The 26,828-nt window shown below is 39.5% G+C and overlaps 1 protein-coding gene across 29 annotated transcripts in view; it reads left to right on the top strand.

Moving 5' to 3' along the window:
* The window catches only part of PTK2 (protein tyrosine kinase 2), a 352,445-nt gene that overhangs the window by 217,678 nt on the left and 107,939 nt on the right, over positions 1-26,828 (top strand). For 10 of the 29 annotated variants that reach the window (XM_064384640.1, XM_064384638.1, XM_064384629.1 and 7 more), the window contains 2 exons: positions 20,390-20,473; positions 21,587-21,604. The exons of 10 other annotated variants lie outside the window; for them this stretch is intronic. In XM_064384640.1, coding sequence (XP_064240710.1) covers positions 20,390-20,473; positions 21,587-21,604 — 102 coding nt within the window. Of the gene's footprint in view, positions 1-6,000; positions 6,136-20,389; positions 20,474-21,586; positions 21,605-26,828 lie in introns of those variants that run through there. 9 more of the 29 variants (XM_021672086.2, XM_021672081.2, XM_064384635.1 and 6 more) reach the window with 2 other exon arrangements.

The raw sequence follows: 26,828 nt of genomic DNA, 5'->3' as shown, positions 1-26,828 counted from the left end.
TTTATTGTCTGGGATACACGTTTTATAATTGTTTTTAAATAATGAATTCCTGAGTAAGGTATGGAGGTGTGCTGGGACTTAGAGGAATGCATTCTGGGTAGCGGGAACAGACAGCAGAAAGACAGGAATAGTTGGAGCAATCAGTGTCACTGGGAGTCTCAAGGGATAACCTGTAAGCTCATCACTCTAAATGAATCTAGAATCTTTCCTAGGAATCACTGTAAATGGTTCTAGATTCTTTCCTAGGAATACTGTAATTGATTTTAGATTTTTTTCCTAGGAATCACTATAAATGGTTCTACATTCTTTCCTAGGAGATGCTGGGCAAGGGAAGAGAGAATAACCAACAGGAAAAGTGAGGGTCTAGATAACTTTAGGACAGTTTTGCAGCTCCTCACGGATCTCTCTTGTTGGCAAATAAAGCAATATCCTTACATTCCAGAGAGAAGATACCAGGTGCTTTTTCATATTTCGTTGCAAAATAAAGATAGTTATTGGATCACCTTCAGTAAAATTGCAATGACACTTGATGTTGAATACATGAACAGTCTATCAAATTTACACAGTATTTCTCTATAAAAATAAGTGTAAGATTAACAGATTTACAAAAATATCTAACAGAAGAACATGTTTCCCTCGTGTGTTGTTCTGAGAACCTAAAGAAATCTTTTTAAGCCTAATTATTAAGTTATAAGGAAACTTGTGCTTATTGTAGAGCTCAGGTACAACTTGGAACATATCTGAAAGTCAAGTGCTGCAGTCTATCTTAAGGGACCTGCAAGTATGCTGAAAGAGGAGGTATGGTCTGTGTGGGGGAGTGCTTAAACAATGGTTGCATGGGTTAAAATTACCCTAGAAATCAGGCATTTCCAAATCAGTGAGTACAGCTATATTTTAAATGTTTTGAAGGTATAAACTTGGGGTTTTTGTTTAGTTGATTACTGTATTTGGGTTTTGTTTTGTTTTTTGGGTTTTTTTTTTTTTTTCTTTTCTAGAATAACCAAGCTTTTGATCAAGCAGTAAAACCTTAATTATGATGACCAGAAATACAAGATAACACATGATAGTAGTACCACTGCATTATGCACATGACTTTTGTTACATGTGTGGATTACACATATGGGACTGGTCTGGAGTTTGAGACCAGCCTGACCAACATGGAGAAACCCCGTCTCTACTAAAAATACAGAAAAAAATTAACTGTCTCTACTAAAAATACAAAAAAAAATTAGCCAGGCGTGGTGGCACATGCCTGTAATCCCAGCTACTCAGAAGGCTGAGGCAGGAGAATCGCTTGAACCTGGGAGACAAAGGTTGCAGTGAGTCGAGATCGTGCCATTGCACTCCAGCCTGGGCAACAAGAGTGAAACTCTGTCTCAAAAAAAAAAAAATTATTTTTCTAATAGATTATTGTGGTTAAAATGTGTATCATGCAGCATAATTTTCTTTAAGATTACTTTTAGGTTTTTGAGGTTAGTGACTGGAAATTATTCTGAACTATTGAAAACATTTAATAAAATAAATGTTATTTGTATTTTGTATTAAGTGCTTCATTACAAATTCTAAAACAGCTCATTTGTATATGCAAAGGTAGCTTGTAAACTGTAAAGTTACATAAAATATAAGGTGGCATAGTATATAATAATTACTGCATTCTGTCTCTTTCTGTGTGGTCTCTGATATACTGAGTTTGTTACCTATTTATGACTATGCCGCTTACATAGTTCAAGTAGTTATTTACATGTGAATGAGGCTCAGAGATCATGCCTGGTCCATCCACAGAGGTCATTTTGTTTAAACCTCGTGACAGTTTTCGTAATATTTTCACCTTACACATGAGGAAATTAAGACACTCAGAGCTGAAGTGGTTTAGCCAAGTTCATATAACTAGTAAGTAATAGCCTGATGGAAATACTGATACAGAACTTCAAGATTTGTTCTCTTTACATTAGACCATATTGACTTATTTCTTTCTTTCTCTTTTCTTTTTTTCTTTTTTTTGGAGACAGAGCCTTCCTCTGTCACCCAGACTGTAATGCAGTGGCTTGATCTCAGCTAACTGCAGCCTCAATCTCTGGGCTCAAGCGATCTTCCTGCCTTAGCCCCCCAAGTAGCTGGGACTACAGGTGTGTGCCACCATGCCCAGCGAGTTTTTGTATTATTTGTAGAGACGAGGTTTCCCTATGTTTTCCAGGCTGGTCTCAAACTCCTGGGCTCAACCAATCCACCCGCTTCTGCCTCTGAAAGTGCTGGGATTGCAGGTGTGAGCCACTGCACACAACCTATGTTGACTCATTTCTAAAGCTTGACGACATAAATGTGTGGAAGGGAATAATACTTGGGAAGAGTTTGAGTGTGATTACATTATAGTTTTTTTCCCCATTTATTAGGAATAGGATAATACTGACTTGGTTCCAACTCTTTCAAAAAAAATCAGAAGTCTGCTCTGTATTCAAGTTTGAAAGAGGTTCTTCTGTATAGTTTTACACTCTAGTTTCAATTGTGATAATGCTGTGGGTTCCCAAGTTAGTCTGTGTCTATTGTTGAAAGCTTGAGTTAAATGATAGCTTTTAGGAATTAAAAGGAAAAAGGAAAAAAAAAACTTTGCCCTAATTTTAGAGTATTGTCACCTGCTGTATAAGTAGTTCATTTTTTCCCTACCAAATCCAAGGGACACTGAAAAAATAAAAAATAAAACTAAGTTTAGGCCAGGCGCAGTGGCTCACACCTGTAGTCCCAGCACTTTGGGAGGCCAAGGCAGGCAGTTTGCTTGAGCACAAGAGTTTGAGACCAACCTGGGCAACATGGTGAAACCCCATCTCTACAAAAAATTAAGCCAGGCACGGTGGCATGTTCCCATAGTCCCACCTACTTGGAAGGCTGAAATAGGATCCCTTGAACCCGGGAGATGGAGGTTGCAGTGAGCTGAGATCAGATCACACCGCCATACTCCATCCTGGGTGATAAAGCAAGACGCTGTGCCCCGCCAAAAAAAAAAAAAAAAAAAAAAAAACAAAACTAAATTTAAAAACATAAGTTCAGTTTTGTAAATTACATGCTTTGTGATATAATTCAATCAAATTAATGCTACTAATAATTTTTTTGTGCACAAAATATGAGGTATTGGATGTTACTGACATGTTCCTAGTACCTGGGTCACTGGAAATTCTTCTAGTTTCAACAGTCATGAACAGTGTTTTGTAGTCAGTCTGGTATTAGGAGAGATTCCAAACCATTGAGAAGTGTACAGTTGTCACAGACTTCATACAGATAGACTGGCTGACCGTGTTGTTCATGAATAAGGAAGTGAATAATCAAAACAGCCCAGCTATGCTACCTTCTCTCCTATAACCCTCTCTCCCACCATTACATCATTTGAACTCCCTTTGCCACTATTGAGATTTGGGCGTTCTTCTTAATCATGTCGTTTCTTCTCTGGGTTCTAAAGCAGTTGAGAAGAATACCTGGAAGTCATGTAGGTTTTGAAATATCAACATCATATGTTGTAAAATGTATCCTGAAAAAGGACCCAGAACTACTCCTTCACCCTTGAGTTGAACTTCTTGTCTCAGCTGCAGGCAGTACAGACAGAAACTCGCAGACCTCCCTGGCAAGCCTGAGGCACTTTCAAGTTTTTAAAAGGCCAAATGAAAAACTGAGCAATAATTAGTACAACAAAAATTTAAAGTGGGTTTTTGTTTTCATAAACTCTTTCCAGCCCACACAAATGCAGCTCAGTTTTATAAATTTTGTTTCCAGAAGAGAGTATTACAGTCTTCTTCCAAGCAGCCTCCATGCTACAAAGAGGGAAATATACATGACAGTATTATAAACAAAAATGTATTTTTATCTTTATAAAATATATGCTTCACAGTTGACAGTGTTAGGCATACTTGGCTCATGAACCATCTTAATCCTCTGGCTAAATTTATTAACAATAATTAATAAACTTCTCAAACTTTTTTTTAAAATGTATTATTAAAACACAAGAAGCCCATGTATTGTCATCTTACTAAATAGAAAATAAATATTGCTAACATCAAACGGTCCAATTATTTTTTTCTTTGCGGAAAATAATTTTAAAGGGAATGCTTGAAAATTTAAAATATAAATTCTAGAATTTGACCTCAAGTCTTCCTCCACCTAGTTTGTAGCTGTAGCTATACAATAATTGTGGATTAAAATCAAACTGCATGAGTCAAGACAATATATTTTTTATGCCTTTACAAAGAGGAGACTATAGAAATGAATAACTATTAAGTGCCTACTAAGCTTTTGAATTTTGAGTTTTTAAAACTTTTTATGGAAAATTGAAAGCATATACAGAAAAGAAAGAATTGTATCATGATTTTTCATATCATTATCACTGCATATTCAGCAACTAAAAACTTACGGCCAATTTTATGTCACCTCTCTCTCCATCCACTTAGACACACACGTAATCCCTATTGGTTATTCTAAAGCAAATCTAAGGCATATTTCACCTATATTCCTAAAAGATGAGACTTTTTTTTTTTTTTAATAAAACATTATCAGCTATCCAGTCAGTGTTCAAAGGTTCCTGATTGTCCCATTTTCATATGTGGTTTCATCTAAACAAGAGTCAGACAAGAAGTACTTTAAATTTGCTGGAAACATCTCCTGTATTTATCAGCTAGACCCTGTTGTTTGTTACTAATTGCAATTAATTTATTAAAGAAATTGTGTCCGTTGTCTTACTCTCATATTCTGGATTAGGCTGATTACATGTCTATGATGCTATTTTGTTTACTCTGTTTCTTTCCGGCCCCTTAATTTCTCATAAGGTGTTCCTTAGAGAAATTTGATCCAGTTTGGGTTTGATTTCCCCCCACACACACAAGAATACTGCATAGGTGATATACATCTGATTGTTGTTTGTGACGTTAAGACTAATCAATTGGTTTAGGTCCCATCAATCTCTGATCTATACATGGGCAAGTTCCTATGAGCATTTCACCTAATAGTTTTAGTAGCTATTGAAATTAATGCTTAGATTTCATCAGAGGCCGCCAAATGGCACCCTGTGAATCCTGTAATTTTTTTTCTCCATTTGTTTAGCTGGAATGCTTCTAAAGACAGCTTTCCCTCATCAGCTGATTCGTTACTCTTGGGAACAGGCCTCTCCTGGAAAGACAGGAAAACTGCCTTTTTCTTTTCCTTTATTTGCCAGTTTTAAAAATAATAAACTTCACCTCACTAGTCAGAAGTCATCATTCTTTGAGATTTTCTTTGTAAAATATCAGTATGAATTTGTGTGTTTTTCACATTATTGGGATAGGATGTTGCCCCATGACCGCCCCAGGTTGGATGATTTCTGGGAAACCTGTTTCCTGGAATACAGCCCTCAGGTAGTGTTCAGCTTCATCAGCACCACACCCTAATGCCCAAGGAAAAGAACAGAATTGAGAGTTATGGTCAAAGGAAAATACCACCTTAATTAAGTAACTAGAAATAAAAGGAAAATACTGATCCACTTGCACTTACCTCATTATACTCTATGCATATTCATACCTATTCCTCCAGAAGCCCTAGATTCCTTTTGTCACTGCCATACCCTCTGCACACCCCCTGTTGTGTCTTCACTGCTTGGTTTTCCCAACTTCTAAAATACTACATCTTTGTCTTCTGGTACTTCCCTATATATTCTTCTTTGTCACCTTCCGCTAACTAAAACTCTGGAGGGCACTGATGCCCCTTGATGCCTCTGTAACCCTACTGATGATGTCTGATGTCTGAGAACCATGGTAGCACTAGGGCTGGAGATGAGATAAGTATCCCTTGCTTCTTATTGCCACTTCCAGACTATTCTCTTTCAAAAACACCAGCTTTGAATCTCACATATCAGAACATGACTATCCTATGTTCCTCAAAGTTTTGAGCACTCAGTTCACTGTTATTTCTCGAGCATCCCCCATCGTAGTTTGGGAGGATGTCAGTATTCATGGTAGATAGGCAATTCTTCTAGCACTTCTTTTTTTTTTTTTTCTTTGAGATGGAGTCTCACGCTGTTGATCAGGCTGGAGTACAGTGGTGCGATCTCAGCTCACTGTAACCTCTGCCTCCCAGGTTCAAGCGATTCTCCTGCCTCAGCCTCTCAAGTAGCTGGGATTACAGGTGCGTGCCACAACACTCAGCTAATTTTTTTGCATTTTTAGTAGAGATGAGATTTCACCATGTTGGCCAGGATGGTCTCAAACTCCTGACCTCAGGTAATCCCGACCCCCCCCGCCCGCCTTGGCCTCTCAAAGTGCTGGGATTACAGGCATGAGCCACCACACCCAGCCCCAGCACCTCTTCTATCCATTCTTCCAGTGGTGCTGTCTGCTGTTTCTCATTCCTGCGGGGCCTACACTTTGTCTACAACTTTAACTTTCCTATAATTTCAATTTTAAGAAAACCCTCTCTTACCACCACCTCTAATTTTTCTAGCTTGTTCCTTGATCCCGTGCCCGTTCTGCTGGCTACACCACAATTTTGTATCTTCTCTGGTTTCTTAACTAGCCTAAAACTGCAGATCAATAATTGTATTCCTCTCTGGCATACATCCCCATCATCTCTGTCCTACTCTGTTTATTTGTTTTTAACTCACTTGGCAGAAACACTGCCAAGTTAAAGCCAGCTCATTCTGTCCCATTTCTGCTGTAGCACAGCTGAACCTTAAAGGGAATAGCACAACCACATTGCTTTGGTCTCACTTTCAATTCCATGTCACACCACTTCAAACCATTCTTTAAACCTCCAGCACTTGCCAGCCATAAGTGCTACCTGCCTTGGGCTCACAGTAGGTGACTTGTCCTCACCGAATTAAGTCCATATATATATATATTTTTTGAGACAGAGTCTCACTGTGTCACCCAGACTGGAGTACAGTGTGCAATCTCAGCTCACTGCTATCTCCACTTCCCAGGTTCAAGCAATTCTTGTGTCTCAACCTCCCGAGTAACTAGAACTAGAGACATCTGGCTAACTTTTATAATTTTGGTAGAGATGGGGTTTCACCATGTTAGCCAGGCTCGTCTCAAACTCCTGACCTCAAGTGGTCTGCCTTCCTCAGTCTCCCAAATTGCTGGAATTTACAGGCATGAGCCACCAGGCCCAGCCCAATTAAGTCTAACTTCTTACCAGTCTACCCCCTTATCACTTGTTAACTGGTCAGGAATTTTCCCTGTTCTACTATTCTTAGTTTCTTTCCCTCCTTGTGTGCAGCAAGCCAATCATTGTGGCAACAAGTTTTGCCAAAGGGAAAAGATCTTACTCAAAAGACTGCCATGTGAAGAGATGAGAGAACAAATGTCAAATCTGCCTCCCCAAAGATGAAGTTTTAGGTATATTTATTGGTTAGAGGAGTAAGGCAGTTGAAGGCATGGGAAAAGGTGAGTGGATGTAAGGAAAAGTGAGTTAATCAGTGATATACACACACATAGTTGGGCTTCATGGCTCTTAATAGAATGCATGTTCAGAAAATGGTAGCATTTCCATGATCTGAGGGAGGAGTTTTCAGCTCTCTGATGTCATATGGTCATCTCTCCTGCATTGATATAAGCCCATTTGAAGGATTGGTGGCCTCAAGTTGCTTGAGCTGGACAAGAGCTGCCTCTTACTTCCTGAAAAACAACTTAAAGCATCCATTACTATAGTGACCTCAGTCAGAGATTTTATCTGTAACGAAGCTGTTGGGAGTTTAGTTATGGATTGTCTGACTATTTGACTTGCTAGTGGGAGTTTTTAGATCAACTAGAAGCAAGCAACTAAAAACAACTAATATTATTTGGCTATTTGTCCCTGCCCAAATCTCATGTTGAAATGTAATTCCCAGTTTTGGAGGTGGGGTCTGGTGGGAGGTGTTTGAATCCAGAGGCAGATTCCTTATGAATGACTTGGGCCATTCCTTTGGTGATGAGTGAGCTCTGGCTCTGAGTTCACATTAGAGCTGGTCCTTTAAAGTATGTGACTGTTCCCCACCTCACCTCTTGCTCCTTCTGCTGCCATGTGATATGTCTGCTCCCTCTTCATCTTCTGTCATGATGATAAGCTTCCTGAGGCCTCCGCAGAAGCCAGGATGTCAGCACCATGCTTTCCATAAAGCCAGCAGAGCCAATTAAAACCTCTTTTCTTTATAAATTACTCAATCTCTGGTATTTCTTTATAGCAATACAATAATGGCCTAATACAGCAAACAAGTCAGGTCAAGTTTGGCAGGCCAAACAGGTTACCTCTGGTTTCATTAGCACATCGCCCACTGTGGTTTCCCCACCTTAGTAGCCCCCTTCTGACCTCACTGGTCCCCTTACAACAGAAGAACTCTTTATGTGAGTTATTGTGGTTCAATGTGTTATAAGTCCACAAAAGAAATAGTACTTGAAAATAAATCCTCTCATCAAGGCAGTTTACTTCTATAGAAGGGTGTGGCTCACGGATGGAGCAATGGTGACTGCACATTTGGACAAGGGAGGAAAAGGCGTACTTATTTCTGATGGGGGTCTCCCCTACTGCTGTGTCATTCCCCTGTTGGCTAGGGTTAGACCATACAAGCTAGACTAATCCCAATTGGCTGTTTTAAAGAGAGCAGGGGTCTGAGCTGGAGTGGCAGTGTAGGTGGTTTGGTGGGAAGGATGGTTAGAGGCAGGTCAGTGCAGATAGCCAGGGGTGACCTTGGTCAAAGAAGGTGACCAGAGCAGGTGACTGGAGCAGATAACCAGAGCAGATGACTGAAGCAGGTGACCAGGATGAGTCAGGACAAAGCCACTGGCAGAGGGGTTGTGGAGTGGGTGGGAATCAGATGTGAACTACTGATTAGAACTGGTAGGGAAGTTTGTTTACTGGAACTATAACAAAGTTAAACTTTAAAATGAAGGACAAATAACTGAATATAATGACACACAGATTCTTTGAAGAGGAATTTAGAATTCATTGTATCCAATAAGTGTTGCCTCTTACTGAAATTGCCCTGCTTTTGCTTCCAGAATATCATATTCTTCCTACCTCACTCATTATTCGACTCATCACGCTTGAGGATCCCAGAACTCAGTTCTTCTGACACTTTCTGCCAGCCATACTCACCCCCTTGGGGATCTCATTGTGTTTCATAAGTTAATTATGCTGGTTACTCTCAGTTTGTTATCTCAGTTTTTCAGACTTCTTTCCTGAACTCCACACCCCTGTGGCCACTGCATTTTCACTGCGTAGAATCTGATGTCTCTTAACCATTTTAGAGTTAACATGTTCAAAATGAACTGATCTTCACGCCAAGCCTGCTTCTGTCCCCTTCTCCACTCACTAAGTGGCACTACTTTCTTTCTGGCTGATCAGATCATCCTTGGAGTTATTCTTGCTCCTGGAAATAAAGTCTGTACTTATATTAATTTTGCCTAAGTTTTGTCCTTCAAGGTCTACACTGGGAATATATTTAGAAGACTGAGTTATAGATTGAAGTTGCCATGTGTATGTGCACTGATTAGCAGCAGTTACAAGTGGATTTTTAAAGAAAAAAGAACAGGCAGTTCTTAAATGGTTTACCAAGAATTTGCATTGAAACATTATAATTATTGGCCAGGCACAATGGCTCATGCCTATAATCCCAGCACTTTGGGAGGCCGAGGCAGGTGGATCAACTGAGGTCAGAAGTTCCAGACCAGCCTGGCCAACATGGTGAAACCCAGTCTCTGTTAAAAATACAAATATTAGCCAGGTATGGTGGCAGACACCTGTAATCCCAGCTAGTTGGAAGGCTTAGGTACGCGAATTACTTGAATCTGGGAGATGGAGGTTATAGTGGGCCAAAATCACACTACTGCACTCCAGCCTGGATAACACAGCAAGACTCTCTCAACAATAATAATAATAAACTATTGATTGTCCATTGTTCTTTATATCATAGATTCCAGGAACATGAAGATAATATCTTAGTGGTTTAGGTGCATGGAGGGAAGATGCCCTTAAAAATGGTAATTTCCTTTATAGGTGTAAATTTATTTGACAGAGGGTTTTAAAATAGGCAGCTAAGTGTCAGAAAGTTGTATTTTGGAGACTGATTTATTTCGATAGGTGTTCTTTTCAACTTAGCTTGTTTTTTAATTAGATTATTGACTTCAAGTTGGAGCTCTTTAGTGAATTGGGCAAATAAAGCATTTGCAGTTTTCAGGGCCTAATATTTAAATATTTGAAAAGCAGGTATAGCTGGAAGGCCCAGCATCTATTATAAATCTTTAAAACTCAAGGGTCTGCTGTGGTGGCCCACATCTGTAATCCTAGCACTTTGGGAGGCCGAGGGAGGCAGATTTCCTGAGCCCAGGAGTTTGAGACCAGCATGGGCAATGCAGCAAAACCCTGTCTTTAAAAAAAAAAAAAAAAAAAAAAAAAATCAAGAACTCAACTTTTTTTTTTGAGACAGGGTCTCACTCTGTTTCCCAGACTGGAGTGCAGTGACACGATCTTGGCTCACTGCAGCCTCCATTTCCCAGGCTCAAACAGTCCTCCCACCTCAGTCTCCCAAGTAGCTGTGACTATAAGCACACACCACCAAGCCCAAGTTTTGTATTTTTTTGTAAAGACAGTGTTTTGCCATGTTTCCCAGGGCAGTCTCCAACTCCAGAGCTCAGGTGATCCACCCACCTCTGCCTCCCAAAGTGCTGGAATTACAGGCATGAGCCACTATGCCTGGCTCTCACTTATTATTACACTCTAAGTTCTTGGGTATATGTGCAGAACATGCAAGTTTGTTACATAGGTATACATGTGCCATGGTAGTTTGCTGCAGCCATCAACCTGTCATCTACTTAGGTATTCTCCTAATGTTAACCTCCCACCACCCGACAGTCCCTGGTGTGTGATGTTTCCCTCCCTGTGTCCATGTGTTCTTATTGTTCAGCTCCCACTTAAGAGTGAGAACATGCGGTGTTTGGTTTTCTGTTCCTATGTTAGTTTGCTGAGTGATGGTTTCCAGCTTCATCCATGTCCCTGCAAAGGACATGAACTCATCCTTTTTTGCAGATACATAGTATTCCATGGTGTATATGTGCTACATTTTCTTTATCCAGTCTGTCATTGATGGGCATTTGGACTGGTTCAAAGTTTTTACTATTGTAAACAGTGCCACAGTAAACATACACGTGCATGTGTCTTTATAGTATAATTATTTATAATCTTTTGGGTACGTACCCAGTAATGGGATTGCTGGGTCAAATGGTATTTCTAGTTCTAGATCCTTGAGGAATCGCCACAGTGAACTAATTTACATTCCCACCAACAGTGTAAAAGCGTTCCTATTTCTCCATATCCTCTCCAGCATCTGTTGTTTCCTGACTTTTTAATGATCGCTATTCTAACTGGCTTGAAATGATATCTCATTGTGGTTTTGATTTGCTTTTCTCTATTAGTGATGACGAGCTTTTTTTCATGTTTGTTGACTGTGTAAATGTCTTCTTTTGAGAAGTGTGTGTTCATGTCCTTCGCCCACTTTTTGATGGGGTGTTTCTTTTCTTGGAAATTTAAGTTCTTTATAGATTTTGGATATTAGCCCTTTGTCAGATGTATAGATTACAAAAATTTTTTCATTCTGTTGGTTGCCTGTTCACTTTAATGATAGTTTCTTTTGCTGTGCAGAAGCTCTTTAGTTAATTAGATCCCATTTGTCAATTTTGGCTTTTGTTGCCATTGTTTTGGTGTTTTAGTCATGAAGTCCTTGCCCACGCCTATATCCTGAATGGCATTGCCTAGGTTTTCTTCTAGGGTTTTTATGGTTTTAGGTCTTAGATTTAAGTATTTAATTGATCTTGAGTTAATTTTTGTATAAGGTATACAGAAGGGATTCAGTTTCAGCTTTCTGCATATGGTTAGCCAGTTTTCCCAACACCGTTTATTAAATAGGGAATTCTTTCCCCATTGCTTTTGTCAGGATTGTCAAAGATCAGATGATTGTAGATGTGTGGTATTATTTCTGAGGCCTCTGTTCTGTTCCATTGGTCTATATATCTGTTTCGGTACCAGTACCATGCTGTTTTTCTTACTGTAGCCTTGTAGTATAATTTGAAGTCAGGTAATGTGATACCTTAGCTTTGTTCTTTTTGCTTAGGATTGTCTTGGCTATGCAGGCTCTCTTTTGGATCCATATAAAATTTAAAGAAGTTTTTTCCTGTTCTGTAAAGAAAGTCAGTGGTAGCTTGATGAGAAGGGCATTGAATCTATAAATTACCTTGGGCAGTGTGGCCATTTTCACGATACTGATTCTTCCTCTCCATGAGCATGGAATGTTTTTCCATTTGTTCATGTCGTCTCTTACTTCCTTGAGCAGTGATTTGTAGTTCTCCTTGAAGAGGTCCTTCACGTCCCTTGTAAGTTGTATTCCTAGGTATTTTATTCTCTTTGTAGCAATTGTGAATGGGAGTTCACTCCTGATTTGGCTCTCTGTTTGTCTTTTATTATTGTATAGGAATGCTTGTGATTTTTGCACATTGATTTTGTATCCTGAGACTTTGCTGAAGTTGCTGTCACCTTAAGGAGATTATGGGCTGAGATGATGGGGTTTTCTAAATATACAATCATGCCATCTGTAAACAGAGACAGTTTGACTTCCTTCTTTTCCCAATTGAATACCCTTTATTTCTTTCTCTTGCTTAATTGCCCTGGCCAGATATTCTAATACTATGTTGAATAGGAGTAGTGAGAGAGAGCATCCTATTCCAGTACTATGGTGAATAGAAGTAGTGAGAGAGGGCATTCTTGTCTGGTGCTGGTTTTCAAAGGGAATGCTTCCAGTTTTTGCCCATTCAGTATGATATTGGCTGTGGGTTTGTCATAAATAGCTCTTAACTATTTTGAAATACATTCCATCCATACCTAGTTTATTGAGTTTTTAGCATGAAAGACTGTTGAATTTTTACCATGGACTGTTTGAATTTCCCTCTACACACTGCTTTAAATGTGTCCCAGAGATTTTGGTACATTGTGTCTTTGCTCTCACTGGTTTCAAAGAACATCTTTGTTTCTGCGTTAATTTCATTATTTACTTGGTAGTTGTTCAGGAGCAGATTGTTGTGTGGTTTTTGAGTTGCTTAATCCTGAGTTCTAATTTGATTGCTCTGTGGTCTGAGAGACTGTTTGTTATGATTTCCTTTCTTTTGCTGAGGAGTGTTTTACTTCCAATTACGTGGTCAGTTTTAGAATAAGTACGATGTGGGCCAGGCGCAGTGGCTCATGCCTATGATCCCAGCATGTTGGGAGGCTGAGGTGGGTGGAACACGAGGTCAGGAGATCAAGACCATCCTGACCAACATGGTGAAACCCTGTCTCTACTAAAAATACAAAAATTAGCCAGGCATAGCGGCGTGCACCGGGTGGTTCCAGCTATTTGGGAGGCTGAGGCAGGAGAATTGCTTGAACCTGGGAGGCAGAGGTTGCAGTGAGCTGAGATTGCGCCACTGCACTCCAGCCCTGGGTGAGAGAACGGAACACTGTCTCACAAAAGAAAAAAAAAACAATAAGTGCAATGTGGTACTGAGAAGAATGTATATTCTGTTGATTTGGGGTGGAGAGTTCTGTAGATGTTTATTAGGTCTGCTTCGCCCAGAGCTGAGTTCAAGTCTTGGATATCCTTGTTAATTTTTGTCTCACTGATCTATTTGACAGTGGGGTGTTAAGGTTTCCCACTATTGTTTGGGAGTCTAAGTCTCTTTGTAGGTTTCTAAGAACTTGCTTTATGAATCTTGGTGCTCCTGTATTTGGTGCATATATATTTAGGATAGTTAGCTCTTCTTGTTGCATTGATCCCTTTACCATTATGTAGTGCCTTTTGCTCCTTTGATCTTTGTTGGTTTAAAGTCTGTTTTATCAGAGACTAGAATTGCAATCCCTGTTTTTTTTTGTTTTCCCTCTGTTTAAATATTCCTCCATCCCTTTATTTTGAGCCTATGTGTGTGTTTGCATGTGAGATGGGTCTCCTGAATACAGTATACTGATGGTTCTTGACTCTTTATCCAATTTGTCAGTCTGTGTGTTTTAACTGGGGCCTTTAGTCTGTTTACATTTAAGGTTAATATCGTTACATGTGATTGTGATTCCGCCATTGTGACGCTAGCTGGTTATTTTGCCCATTAGTTGATGCAGTTTCTTCATAGCGACGATGGTCTTTACAATTTGGTACGTTTTTGCAGTGGCTGGTACCTGTTGTTCCTTTCCATGTTTAGTGCTTCCTTCAGGAGCTCTTGTAAGGCAGGCCTGATTGTGACAAAATCTCTTAGCATTTGCTTGTCTGTAAAGGATTTTATTTCTCCTTCACTTATGAAGTTTAGTTTGGCTGGATATGAAATTCTGGGTTGAAAATTTTTTTCTTTAAGATGTTGAATATTGGTTCCCACTGTCTTCTGGCTTGTTGGGTTTCTGCTGAGAGATCCGCTGTGAGTCTGATGGGCTTCCCTTTATGGGTAACCTGACCTTTCTCCCTGGCTGCCCTTAACATTTTTTCCTTCTTTTCATCTGTGGTGAATCAACAATTAAGTGTCTTCCGGTTGCTCTTCTCAAGGAGTATCTTTGTGGTGTTCTCTATATTTCCTGAATTTGAATGTTGGCCTGCCTTGCTAGGTTGGGGAGGTTCCTGGATAATATCCTGAAGAATGTTTTCCAGCTTGGTTCCATTCTCCCCATCACTTTCATGTACACCAATCAAATGTGGATTTGGTCTTTTCACATAGTTCCATATTTCTTGGAGGCTTTGTTCATTTCTTTTTACTCTTTTTTCTCTAATCATGTCTTCTCACTTTATTTCATTGAGTTGATATTCAGTCTCTGATATTCATTCTTCTGCTTTATCAGTTTGGCTATTGATACTTGTGTATGCTTCATGAAGTTCTCATGCTGTGTTTTTCAGCTCCATCAGGTCATTTATATTCTTCTCTTAACTGGTTATTCTAGTTAGCAATTCATGTAACCTTTTATCAAAGTTCTTAGCTTCCCTGCATTGGGTTAGAACATGCTGCTTTAGCTTAGAGGAGTTTGTTATTACCCACCTTCTCAAGCCTACTTCTGTTAATTCATCAAACTCATTCTCCATCCAGTTTTGTTACCTTGCTGTCGAGGAGTTGTGATCTTTTGGAGGAGAAGAGGTATTCTCGTTTTGGGAATTTTCAGCCTTTTTGTACTGGTTTCTCCCCATCTTTATGGATTTATCTACCTTTGGTCTTTGAAGTCGGTGACCTTCGGAGGGGTCTGTAGGTGGATGTGTTTTTTGTTGTGTTGATAACTATTCCTTTCTGTTTGTTAGTTTTCCTTCTAATAGGCCCCTCTGCTACAGGTCTACTGGAGTTTACTGGAGGTCCACTCCAGACCCTGTTTGCCTGGATATCGCCAGCAGAGACTGCAGAACAGCAAAGATTGCTGCCTGTTCCTTCCTCTGGAAACTCTTTCCCAGAGGGATACCCACCAGATGCCAGCCAGAGCTCTCCTGTACGAGGTTTCTGTCGGCCCCTACTGGGAAGTGTCTCCCGGTCAGGATACATGCGGATAATGCACTTAAGGAGACAGTCCATCCTTTATCAGAGCTCGAACGCTGTGCTGGTAGATTCGCTGCTCTCTTCAGAGCTGCCAGGCGGGGACGTTTAAGTATGCTGAAGCTGCACCCACAGACACCCCTTCCCCTAGGTGCTCTTTCCCATGGAGGTAACGGTTTTATCTATAAGTCCCTGAGTGGGGCTGCTACCTTTTATTCAGAGGTGCCCTGCCCAGACAGGAGAGAATCTAGAGAAGCACTCTGGCCACAGCAGCCTTGCTGAGCTGTGGTGGGCTCCACCCATTTCTAACTTCCCAGTGGCTTTGTTTGCACTGTGAGGGTAAGACTACCTACCCAAGCCTCAGCAATGGCAGATACCCTTCCCCTCACCAAGCTTGATCACCTCAGGTCAAGCTCAGACTCCTGTGCTGGCTGCAAAAATTTCAAGCCAGTGGATCTTACCTTGCTGGGTTCGTGGGGTGGGACCCACCAATCCAGACCACTTGACTCCCTGGCTTCAGCCTCCTTTCCAGGGTAGTGAACAGTTCTGTCTCGCTGGCATTCCAGATGCCACTGGGGTATGAAAAAGAAAGTCCTGCAGCTAGCTTGGTGTCTGCCCAAACAGCTACCCAGTTTTGTGCTGGAAACCCAGGGCCCTGGTGGCAAAGGCATCAGAGGGAATCTCCTGGTCTTTAGGTTGTGAAGACTGTGGGAAGAGCATAGTATCAGGGCTGGAGTGCATGGTACAGTCCCTGATGGCTTCCCTTGGTTAGGAGGAGTTTCCCAACCCCTTGCACTTCCCAAGTGAAGCGACGCCCCACCCTGCTTCTGCTCGCCCTCCTTGGGCTGCATCCACTGTCTAACTAGTCCCAGTGAGAAGAACCGGGTACCTCAGTTGGAAATGCAGAAATCGCTCACCTTCTGGGTTAATCTGGCTGGGAGCTGCAGACCGGAGTTGTTGCTGTTCGGCCATCTTGCCAGCAATCCCCAGATTCCCACTTTTACATTGATTCCTGGTTCCCCCAAAAGAGGGAAAAATACCATGGTGTTACCTGAAAGGGGTTCTGATCCAGACCCCAAAAGAGGGTTCTTAGATCTGTCTCAAGAAAGAATTTGAGGCAAATCAACTCAAGGAATCTTGGGGCTGCTCGAAGTCTCCTATGTGGTATCAAAGATGGCAAAAGGAATGAGCAGAAATGGAAAGAGATGGAAGAACAAGACTTGGAGGAGCCAGTTTGGAGATACATTAAGCTTGCTAAAAGGCCAGTGGAGTTTTATATATATATATATATATTTTTTTTTTTTCCAAAAAATCATGCCAATAAGATAGGAAACAAACAGGGATAAAACATTTTTAAAAGGCAGTTTTAGTTTGTGGGAAAAAAATCCCAGAGAGAGTATCCAAAAGAGCAAACACAGAATGTTTTTTTACCCCCAAAAGAATTATAGCCTGAGTATCAGCTTTTAAGTAAGCTGACTTCTGACCACGGAGCTTTTAAGACACTTTTCAAATCTCTTATGAGACTTCAGCCAGGAAAAATAGAAAGCTCCTAGATATTTGCAAGGGGACGTCCAGTAAAACCAGCTGGTGTTTCTGAAGGAGGTTGTCCCTTAAAAACGTGCTCAGGTTTTGATATCTCATAATTCAAGAACTTTTCAAAAGTGACCAAGGCCAGAAATGTCTTTAGGGTTAAGGTGTGCTGTTTATAAGTATAAATCACCCTCATGCTTCTTTCGATTTGGAATTAACAGGAATGGCCAGAAATGAAAAGACAAATCTGAATTATAAGAAGTAGAAAGCAGCTGCTATTTTAAAAGCATGCTGTGTAATCTTAGGCAAAAGAAACGAAACCACTGGTGCTAGACCAATGCATAACCCAGACCTCTTGCCCTTAGGCGGAGGTGGAGAAGGCAAAGCTCCTTACTCAGTCTCCTGTCCAGAGATACAAGAAACCAAAGCCCTTGATCTAAAAGCAAAGAGAGGGTTTGAAAAACAGCCTAAATAAAATATAGACCTTAAATAAGAAGAAAGAGAGGTCTGGATTGAGGAGAACGCACCGTAACACCTGATGGGACTGTGGGTTCCTGCTCATACCAAGCCCTGCTTTCAGAGAGAGAAATGCCTAGTGTTCAGGAGGAAAGTCACCACATCCTGCTGACTTAAGCCAGATATGTCGCCCTAAAGAAAAAAAAATGAGCCAAAATAATATAAGTACAGAGGTTTTTTTTGGTGGGACAACCAGGTTTGAGGACTGCAAATCAGAACATAGGTTGAGTTACCTTGAATATATGCTCTGATTAGTAGCAGTTACAAGTGGGTTTTTAAAGGAAAAGAGAGTTCCTACATTGTATCGCAAATTCTAAAAATGTGAAGATAATGGGTAAGGCCACTAGTTAAAAACAAAATGCCTTTCAACAATTGCTCTGGGCCTGGGTGCAGGATATGGGTAGGTGGGCATGAATGAAGCCCCACACTCCTGCCTCTTTGGGACTAAAAAATTTTGCAGTCCTATATCTCAGGCTGCTCTGAGCAATTTTCGTTTCTCACTAGTCCAACTTTCTATGTGAATGCGCTGGTTCAGATTTACCTCAGTCTCTCAACTAAATTATTGCAAACCTACCTATTCCCTTTTAGAAGGCTCCCAGGAAGCCTTTGAAAGATGACAGACGATGTCACTCTTCTTACTTACATTTGCTCTTAACATCATTCAGAATAATAGCCAGTGCCCTTACCATGAGCTAAGAGATCTTAGACATTCTGGCCCTCTAGTACCTCACTGAGTGCTTCTCAGTGCCACCTCCCTCTTCCCACTCCCAACTCTTCATCTGCCTCACCTGGGATAATTTTTGTAGTAAAAGTTGTACTTTTTTTTTTTTTAAATCACTTTATATGTTAGTATAAAGAATATTCAGTCCAGTTAGGAAATGAACAGTAGAAAAATAAGAATAGCTAACACTTGTGGAGTGGCCACTCTGTTCCAGGTGCCCAGGGAATCCCATGGAATCCTCTCCCCACCTTTTTACTGGAGGTAGCTTCTGTTATACCCCATTTTACAAATAAGAAAACTAAGGAACGGAAATTGAGCAATGTTTCCAAGGTCAGAATGAGTAATTGAGCCAGTATTTGAATCCAAACTGTCTGGCTCCAGAGCTGGTGTTCCATGTATTTTTTATTTTTCTGTAACTTTACGCTTGGAGAATGGTTGTAAGAATAGTAACGTGATGTCTCATATGTCCTTTCCTCCAGTTCTGTATGTTTATACTTTGGCTCACTTTATCACTCTATAGGTTTTTTTATTTTTGTTGTTGTTGTTAGTTTTTCCCTCGAACCATGTGAAAGCAAATTATAGACATGGTGCCCCTTATAAACATTTCAGTGTGTGTTTCTGAAGACCAAAGATACTGTCTCATATGATCAGAGTATAATTATCAAAATCAGGAAATTTAATACTGAAGAAATGCTCTTATCCACAGTCCAAGTTCTTATTTCATCCCAATAATGGCCCGTATCAATATTGCTTCCTGATCTTTCCTTTCCCCAGTCCAAAATCCCATCCCGCATCACACAGTGCATCCAGTTGTCAGGCCCATCTTTTTTTATTGAGACACTGCTTCTGTCACCAGGCTGGAGTTTAGAGGCTCTGCTTCTGTGGTCCAGGCTCTACCTCCCAGCTCCAGCAGTCCTCCTACCTCAGCCTCCTGAGTATCTGGGGCCACAGGTGCACGACACCACACCTGGCTAATTTTTGAATGTTTTAAAAAAGACAGAGTCTTGCTATGTTATACAGCCTGCAGGCCCATCTTCTTAACTGAGAGACCAGTTTCTGCTTTTACTCTGGGGCCATGGTATACGAAGTCCAGAAATTTAGTGTGTAAAGTGTCTTTTCAAGTCAAGCAATAAGATGAAATTGTCAGTAAATGTTACTAGGATCAAAGCATACCATTTGAAAAATATTACTGGAGTGCATTTCTGTTCTCATTTCTGTTCCTAATATGTCGACAATGTCATTAAGATTGTTACCATATTGATGGGCAAACAATCCTGACCCTTGTTCTTTCTGGGCCCGTACTTCTGATCTTTCTTGATGATACTCTGTGAATATGCAGTTAAATGTTGATGTTACCTGTGTTTGTCATATGTTGACTGCTCCATCTTAAAGGGCTACATCCCTGCGTCCCTTGCTTTGACTTCACTTCACACTTGTCCACTATTGCCATTACCATACTGTAATTGCTGCTTGTTTTCTCATTTTTTCTGTATGCTTTTGGAGAGCTGAGATGTGTCTTACTGATCCAGCTTTTTGACTCTAAAATTAGTTTTGAGTGCATGAATGAGTGAGCGAATGAATCAGTAATGCTAGTAGAGGTTTTGCAACCTGTGTTTTCAAAGATCCTCATCACCAGTTTTTATGTTAAGGTAATTTATGTAAAGTATATAACTCAAGAGCTGTATGTCATTGCTAATGATTTGGGGGAAGTTGTTCATAAAACTTTCACAAATCAAGATCTGCTATTTTTTTTCTTTATGGTTCAGTGTTAAATGTTCACAGGAGTCTTGAATTATTTATTGCTCTTTGATTTTTGCTTTAAATGTAATTTGGAAAAATATCTGATTGTTCAATTGGCCGGCTCTATAGAGCTGGGAGAGTCTCATATTTTGTTTCTGTATTTAGTGCTAATCTACAGGAAATTACATTTTTAAATATTAGTATGTTTTTTAAAACTCAAGTCAGTCATAGTAAGAAATAAGGCATGCCAGTAGTCAAAATAAAAGCATTGCAATTTTGTATCTGTTTTTATAGATAAGCCTTAAAATGTAACAAAAGTTGTCTTTTGTATTGAAATAATTTGTTTCTATTTTTTTCTTTCCTCTCTTGCCTCTTTATAAAGGAGTCAGTCACTGCCAACATAAAGTTAAGAAAGCTAGGCGCTTTCTCCCTTTGGTCTTCTGTTCCCATGATCCTCCTTCTACGGGTACTGCACTCTGCACTCATATTTGCACAGGCTCTCCTATTAACCAGATCACTCCAAAGAAACCAACTCTAACTCGATGCATATAGATTATCCTGAATAGATCATAGCTTTATTGAATATTAGTGTATGTGCTATTTATTGTTCAGAAGCAATAAGGGGGTTGGGGTGGGGGCAAGGTTTTATGTCTATCTTTGGGTTACTCTCTTGAATAGATTTTTTGTTTGTCTGCTGGTTTTTAAATGCATGACAGGGCAAGAAGTTGCTTCTCAGTTTCATTTGTGTTGTTTCAGTGTTTTCCCACAGAGGTCAGCAGGATCACACTTTTTGCATCATGGATTTCCTAATATAGCATGCAACTGAATGAAGGAGAATGGTCAGAGTGACCCCCTAGTTATCTGCTGTTCATGCTTTGGGGACAGATATTTAGGGCTGCTGCATAGTAAAGGCAGCTATGCCATTTGGAGCATTTTCTAGGAAAGCAAAGATTATATTTATAATAACTGAAACAGTAATTTCTCCAAACTATTCAGAACAAAATTTGTTCTATGCAAACTTAAATGGGAACCTTAGTTGTTAGCAGAGCTTTAAGTACTGCACTCCCCACCATTTATAATAGCGGACCTGGCCTACATCTAACATGTGATATTTAAATCCCACTGGCTCATTGGAATGGGCTTAGTGAGGGCTTATTCCCTTCTTATAGCTAAACATACACATTAATGACTAGTTTGTTTGCATTTTTATCTAAGGGGACACAAATTCCCTCTGAGGAAGGTAGAAACGATTTTTAAAATTTAATTGTAAGACTCAGTCAAATTTGCTTAGTGTGGCGGAATCCAGTTTACACTCTGTAATACTGGTGTGTAACTTCATGTAATACATTGACAGCTTAAAACTTGGCATAATGCTCTCAAATTCAAGTAAACATACTACCACTACAATCTTTCTTCATCTTTTGAATTAAACCCTGGGGGGGGGTAATTTTTTTTTTCTTACATTTTGATTTACTTGTCATTTTAATAGTGTTTTCCCCTCTCTTCCCTCTTTTCCTTCCTATTTCTCCCTCCCTCTGTTCCCTACTTCCCTTTCTTTGCATGCCACCTGGATCTGCAGATGAAATTAGTGGGGACGGTAATATTTATTTTCACATTTGTGTTACTGCTATGAGATAATTATTTATGGAAATATAATTTAGTATTTAATGAAAGGCAAAATGTGCTTTTGATCCAACAGAACCAAGTACAAAATGGTATGCAAAAATTTTATCTTAAAAATTGCTAGGGCTTTGGCACAGAAAGGATAGCTATCAATTTTTTAATCACATTTTAGTAATTTGAGTTGTATGTATTCCTAGTAAATTTTTTATATTTCATTATTAAAACTTTGAGAGTTCTTAAAAAATGTCAAAAGCAAAATGAGTAACACTTGAAAGCTATAATGAGAGAGAGATCCATTCACTATTTTCCAAGTATAGTATATATGTAGTAATTACTAGTTTGGGAATGAGATAGTAGAAGGAAAGAATGAAAAGTGATTTTAAAGACTCACAGAAACTAACATAATTAGGGAAATATCAGCAATAAGGTAATTGTTTTTTCAAACAGTTGACAGCACTTAAGGTAGAAATTAAAAAATTTTAAATTACATTTATTGTTTTATCTTTCCCATCTACTTCATACACTGCCTCCATGAAACTTGATCCTCTTTTATACTAAAGGAGTAAGATTTTATAAACTAAAATTAAGAAGGAATTGTATTTTTTCCTCCTGATTAAATTAAAAATGCTTTTACTGAAGATTTCACCTATGTTCATTTTTGTTAATAGGTTAGAGATACTGATAACTTGAGTGTCATGAGCTAAACAGTTGTAGTAAAAGGTCCTCAAAGTGCATGTTCTTTACAGGATTTGAAGTCAGAGATTTGAGCTTCATTTTTAGATTGATTCTGTGATAATATTGAGAGCTTTCTGCATGTGGGCACTTTTCTGACTTGATGTCTGATTCTCTAGCAGTCAGTCAGAATATCACTGAGTATTGTCCTCACTGATTTGCAGGTGAGAAAACTGATAATCAAAGGAGTAACAGAAACTCTAAGGCTGCTAGAGAGAAGTGGTTAGGTCTTAGGCTCCAGCCTTGCCCTTTTTCCACGGCCCCATCCAGTCAGCAACTGACTACCTGAAGGATCATGAGCAAATTGCTTCATCTCTTGGGTCTTCCTTTGGGAGAGATCTCAAGTGGTTGTTGTGAGGCTTACTCTGTAAGCATCAAAATTTAGATAAATGTCTGCAAACATTTTCATGTATTTTCCCCACCCATTGATTTCTCTATACTATGAATTAGCCAGGGCAAGTGTACTTAACCCCATTTTACAGGTGAGTAAGCTGAGCCTTAAGGGTAGTCACTTGATCTTGGTCAGTAAGGCCCATGGGCCAAATATGGCCCACTTGTTTTTGTAGGCAGCAGTTTCTTGCCTGTGAAATAGGGGTGTTGATCATAGTACAACCTGAAAGAATTTTGCTGAGGATTAAATGACAATATATGTAATTATTTACAACAGCATCTAGTATATGGTAAGCCCTTAATAATGGGATTAGTAATCATTGTTATTATTAAATATAGAATGCAGACCTATCTTCATTTGTGCCCAGGTCTTTGAACCTGTTTCCTTTTTTCTTTATATTTTTCTTATCTTTTGAATTAAATCTAGGGTGGTAATTATATATTAGCCTATTTATTTTTACTCCCCAATTATTTTAGAGGTTGGTATCTCTACTGAGGGTTTTATAAAATGAAACAGTCCTCAAAGGACTGCTGTCAAACTGAAAAGATTGAAAGTATCAGCACACAAAAATCCTAGATCCTCAGCTGCCAGACCCTTTCAGACCGATTCCCAGAATGCTGGGATTCCATTTGAGCCCAGGAGTTCAAGACCAGCATGGGCAACATGGCAAAATCCCATCTCTACAAACGTACAAAAAATTAGCAGGCATGGTGGTGTGTGCCTGCAGTCCCAGCTATTTGGGAGACTGATTTGGGAGGATCACTTAAGCCTAGGCGGTAAAGGCTGCAGTGAGTCAGGATTGCACCCCTGTACTCCACCCTAGGTGAAAGAGCAAGACCCTGTCTCAAGAAAAAAAAAAAAAAAGAATTCTTGGAAGTATACACCAGGTGTTACCACTTGAAAACTCGTATATAGAAGATTTTAAACTTGCAGGTCCATGTACCTGCAACATTGTTGATTTTACTCCATGAATTCTCTGTTCACATTGCATCAGAGTATACACACCTGCACCCCAAATATAAGTAATTCCCAGACAGCTTTGATACATCCCCAAAGATTTTATGTAGAACTCACACAGCTCAAAAAAAAAAAAAAAACTATTTACAGATTTTCTCTTGTGATTGTATGAATTAATTGAAATGTATGCAGCTTGATATTTTCCACAATGTGTGCTAGCCTGATATATATCAGCCTATTTATTTTTACTCCTTCACAATTATTTTAGAGGTTGGTATCTCTACTGAGGACTCTATAAAATGAGACAGTCCTTGAAAGACTGCTGTCAAACTGAAAAGATTGACTGAGAATATCAGCACACAAGAATCCTAGACCCTCAACTGCCAGGTCCCTTTCAGAGAGCCCTCAGAAGAAGCAAAACAATAAGAGGAGCTACTGTTTCTTGATGATCTGTTATGTGCAGGGCACATCTCAGCTTTCTGTTGTGTCTCCTGTAATCCTCATAACAACCCTACAAGGTGGATGTTATTTTACCCACGAGGGCACAGCTGAAGCATTGCCAGGTGAAGTGACTTTCCACAGCTCAATCAGTTTCCCCCAAATGTGCTTGTGGTTTTTGTTGCATGTATTGCAGCTCTACTGTTCACTTCTGTGATGCCTCACACAGGTTAAATCCTTTGCTTGAGTTTCCTAGGGGTATAGACTTCATTTACTGATCGCTGCAGTGCATTCATTCGTTTGGTTTAGCATGTTTCTTGAGGACCTTCTCTGTGCTCGGCAGTGTTTTAGCTGCTGAAGACATAGTGGTGAGCAAGATACATGAAGGTTTCACTCTGGTGGTTATTCCATTCTGGTGAGGTGGGCATACAGTTCACAAGAAACAAAATTATATCAGTTGGTTATAGGTAATGAGGAAAATGAGTCAAGGAACATGATTAAGAACAATGGGATGGGGCAAATTGTTTGAGGAGAGATCTCTGAATCTGTGGCTAAAACCAGAATTGGCTCTGGGCCAACATAAGCTTTGGTACATGGTAAAGCCCTCAGTTGGAGGTCACTGTCACTGCTGTTAGCGGCAGCTTTATGCCCTTCATTAAGGCAATAGACACCTGTCACCTGATAGACATGGGCTTCTGAACAGGCTTTTAATGAAGCCCTGCAGCCGTATGAAACTGTGGTACCTATGGTGACAAGTGCAAATCATCTGCTTAGTAACACCACAAACTACGTGCAGGGTTGTCGAGACTCTTCGGCAGGTTAAAGAACAGGGCAAATGGAGCAGGGAAGCAGAGGTTCAGAGTTTAAGTGGCACTCTCTCCCAAAATCCTGCTGCTGCAGCAGGGCCAACCCATGTGTCTTACTTCTAAAGGCACATGCTTTATATGAAAGGAGGCAGTGAGGGTGCTAGGGCTGTTGTGTGGGAAAGCAGCTTTAGTTGCATTCATTTTCTGAGCAGAGCATCACAAAGTTGAGCATGTTAAATTATGGAATCCAAAGAGAAATGATTGCAAATGGCCATTTGTGTGGCTTCTGTTGCCTTAGCTATTAGAGTAGATTCCTCCCCTGCTTAGTTTTTTTTGTTGCCAGTGTGTTAGCAGCTCCCTTCCATCCCCAAATTTTCTTTCATAGGGTCTTTCGATAAGCCATCTTACACAGAAGCAGAGCTATAGGCCTACAGATGCCAATTTACTGTTCTTAGTATTCCCTGAAAACAGATTAAGAGGGAGAAGTACAGAAATAAAATAATGTACGATTTGGAGTCTATTAAAACTTGTTTAATGTTATGAGTATTACCACTTATAAACATAGAAGAATAATATAGATTATCCACCTGTCATATAGGACTTAGGAATAGTTTACAAATAATAACTGTCTTAAAGAGAATTGATTTATGTTATGTTCTGCTTGCAAAACTTTTTTTTTACTGTAATCACTTTCAATGATGATTACATAATAAGAAGCGAATTCTTCCATTTGTCATTACCATAGTAGGATGTGGAATGATAGATATCCCAGTGACTGTAAACCACGTATGTTCTCTATTTTCTTTGAATTCTGTACCTTTAATATCTGAATGCAATAATAAGGCAGCATAGAAGCAAAAACTTGTAGCTTTTGGTTTCTCTGGTGTTAAACAGGGATGCCAGGTCAAAATATCAAAATAGAGCTCCTTGGAAAAGATGCATCACAAAGTACTGTCCTTGCTTTATGACTCATGAGAATGGCCTAGCAGTTAAAACCCTTATACATGGAGCAACTAAAGATTTTTCTTTTTCCAGAAAGAGAAAAAAGACAAGGCTGAAGTGATTTTTCAGTATAGTTGTTACCTACACGAGTGACTGTTTTCTTCAGATGGGTATTTTTAAATTTCCCATTAATATACTGGTGAACTTTTAAGTTGCTATATTGCCCAAAAGGAGTCAGTAGAAACATTGAAACTTCTTGACATGATACAGAAATCCTCATTTTAGTATGCTGCTTATTCTTTATTTAATATGCTTTTTTTTTTTTTAAGATCTTTTACCCTTTTGACATTAACGCCTGCTCTTGAAATATCTGAGTGTAAAAGTTAGGAAATAAATTCCTGGGTTACATTTCTCAACCCTGAGCAAATGGAATGAATTAGCACAGTTAATCTAAGAAATGGGGCTGCCATTATTTTCTAAAGATTCCATGCAGATTATGTTCACAAGACTAATCGTTAATAAAATCAGATACTGTGTTTTGAAGATACCAGTCTTATTTGGAGAAATGCCAGTAGACAGTTGTAGTTTTAAACATGTATTTGGTGTAGTCGAGGAAGAGTTTTGCAGTTGGTACAGATTGGTTAATCTGAAGCATATACATAGTTGTTTCATGTGTTTCTGTTTTTTACAAGGGCTTTCTCTGTTAGCCCTATTTGCTCTCTGATAAACAAGTCTGTGTATTATAACATATTGGACAATGATGTCACTTTTATTTCCATAAATGACTCATGTATGAGCAAAATTTGAGTAATAGTGTTTTAAGAATATTTCAGCATAGTAGAGGATTTAAGCAGACCGTTTTGCCTATTTTAATTATATGAAGTACCAGGAGGTCAGATATTTAACCTCTTTCAATAGATATGTTTCTTTTC

Source organism: Aotus nancymaae, unplaced genomic scaffold (assembly GCF_030222135.1).
Source record: "Aotus nancymaae isolate 86718 unplaced genomic scaffold, 86718_ANA_hifiasm-v0.15.2.pri h1tg000036l, whole genome shotgun sequence".
Lineage (NCBI taxonomy): Eukaryota > Metazoa > Chordata > Mammalia > Primates > Aotidae > Aotus > Aotus nancymaae.
The sequence above is the reverse complement of the archived record's forward strand: the minus strand, read 5'-3'. Positions and strand labels throughout refer to the sequence as shown.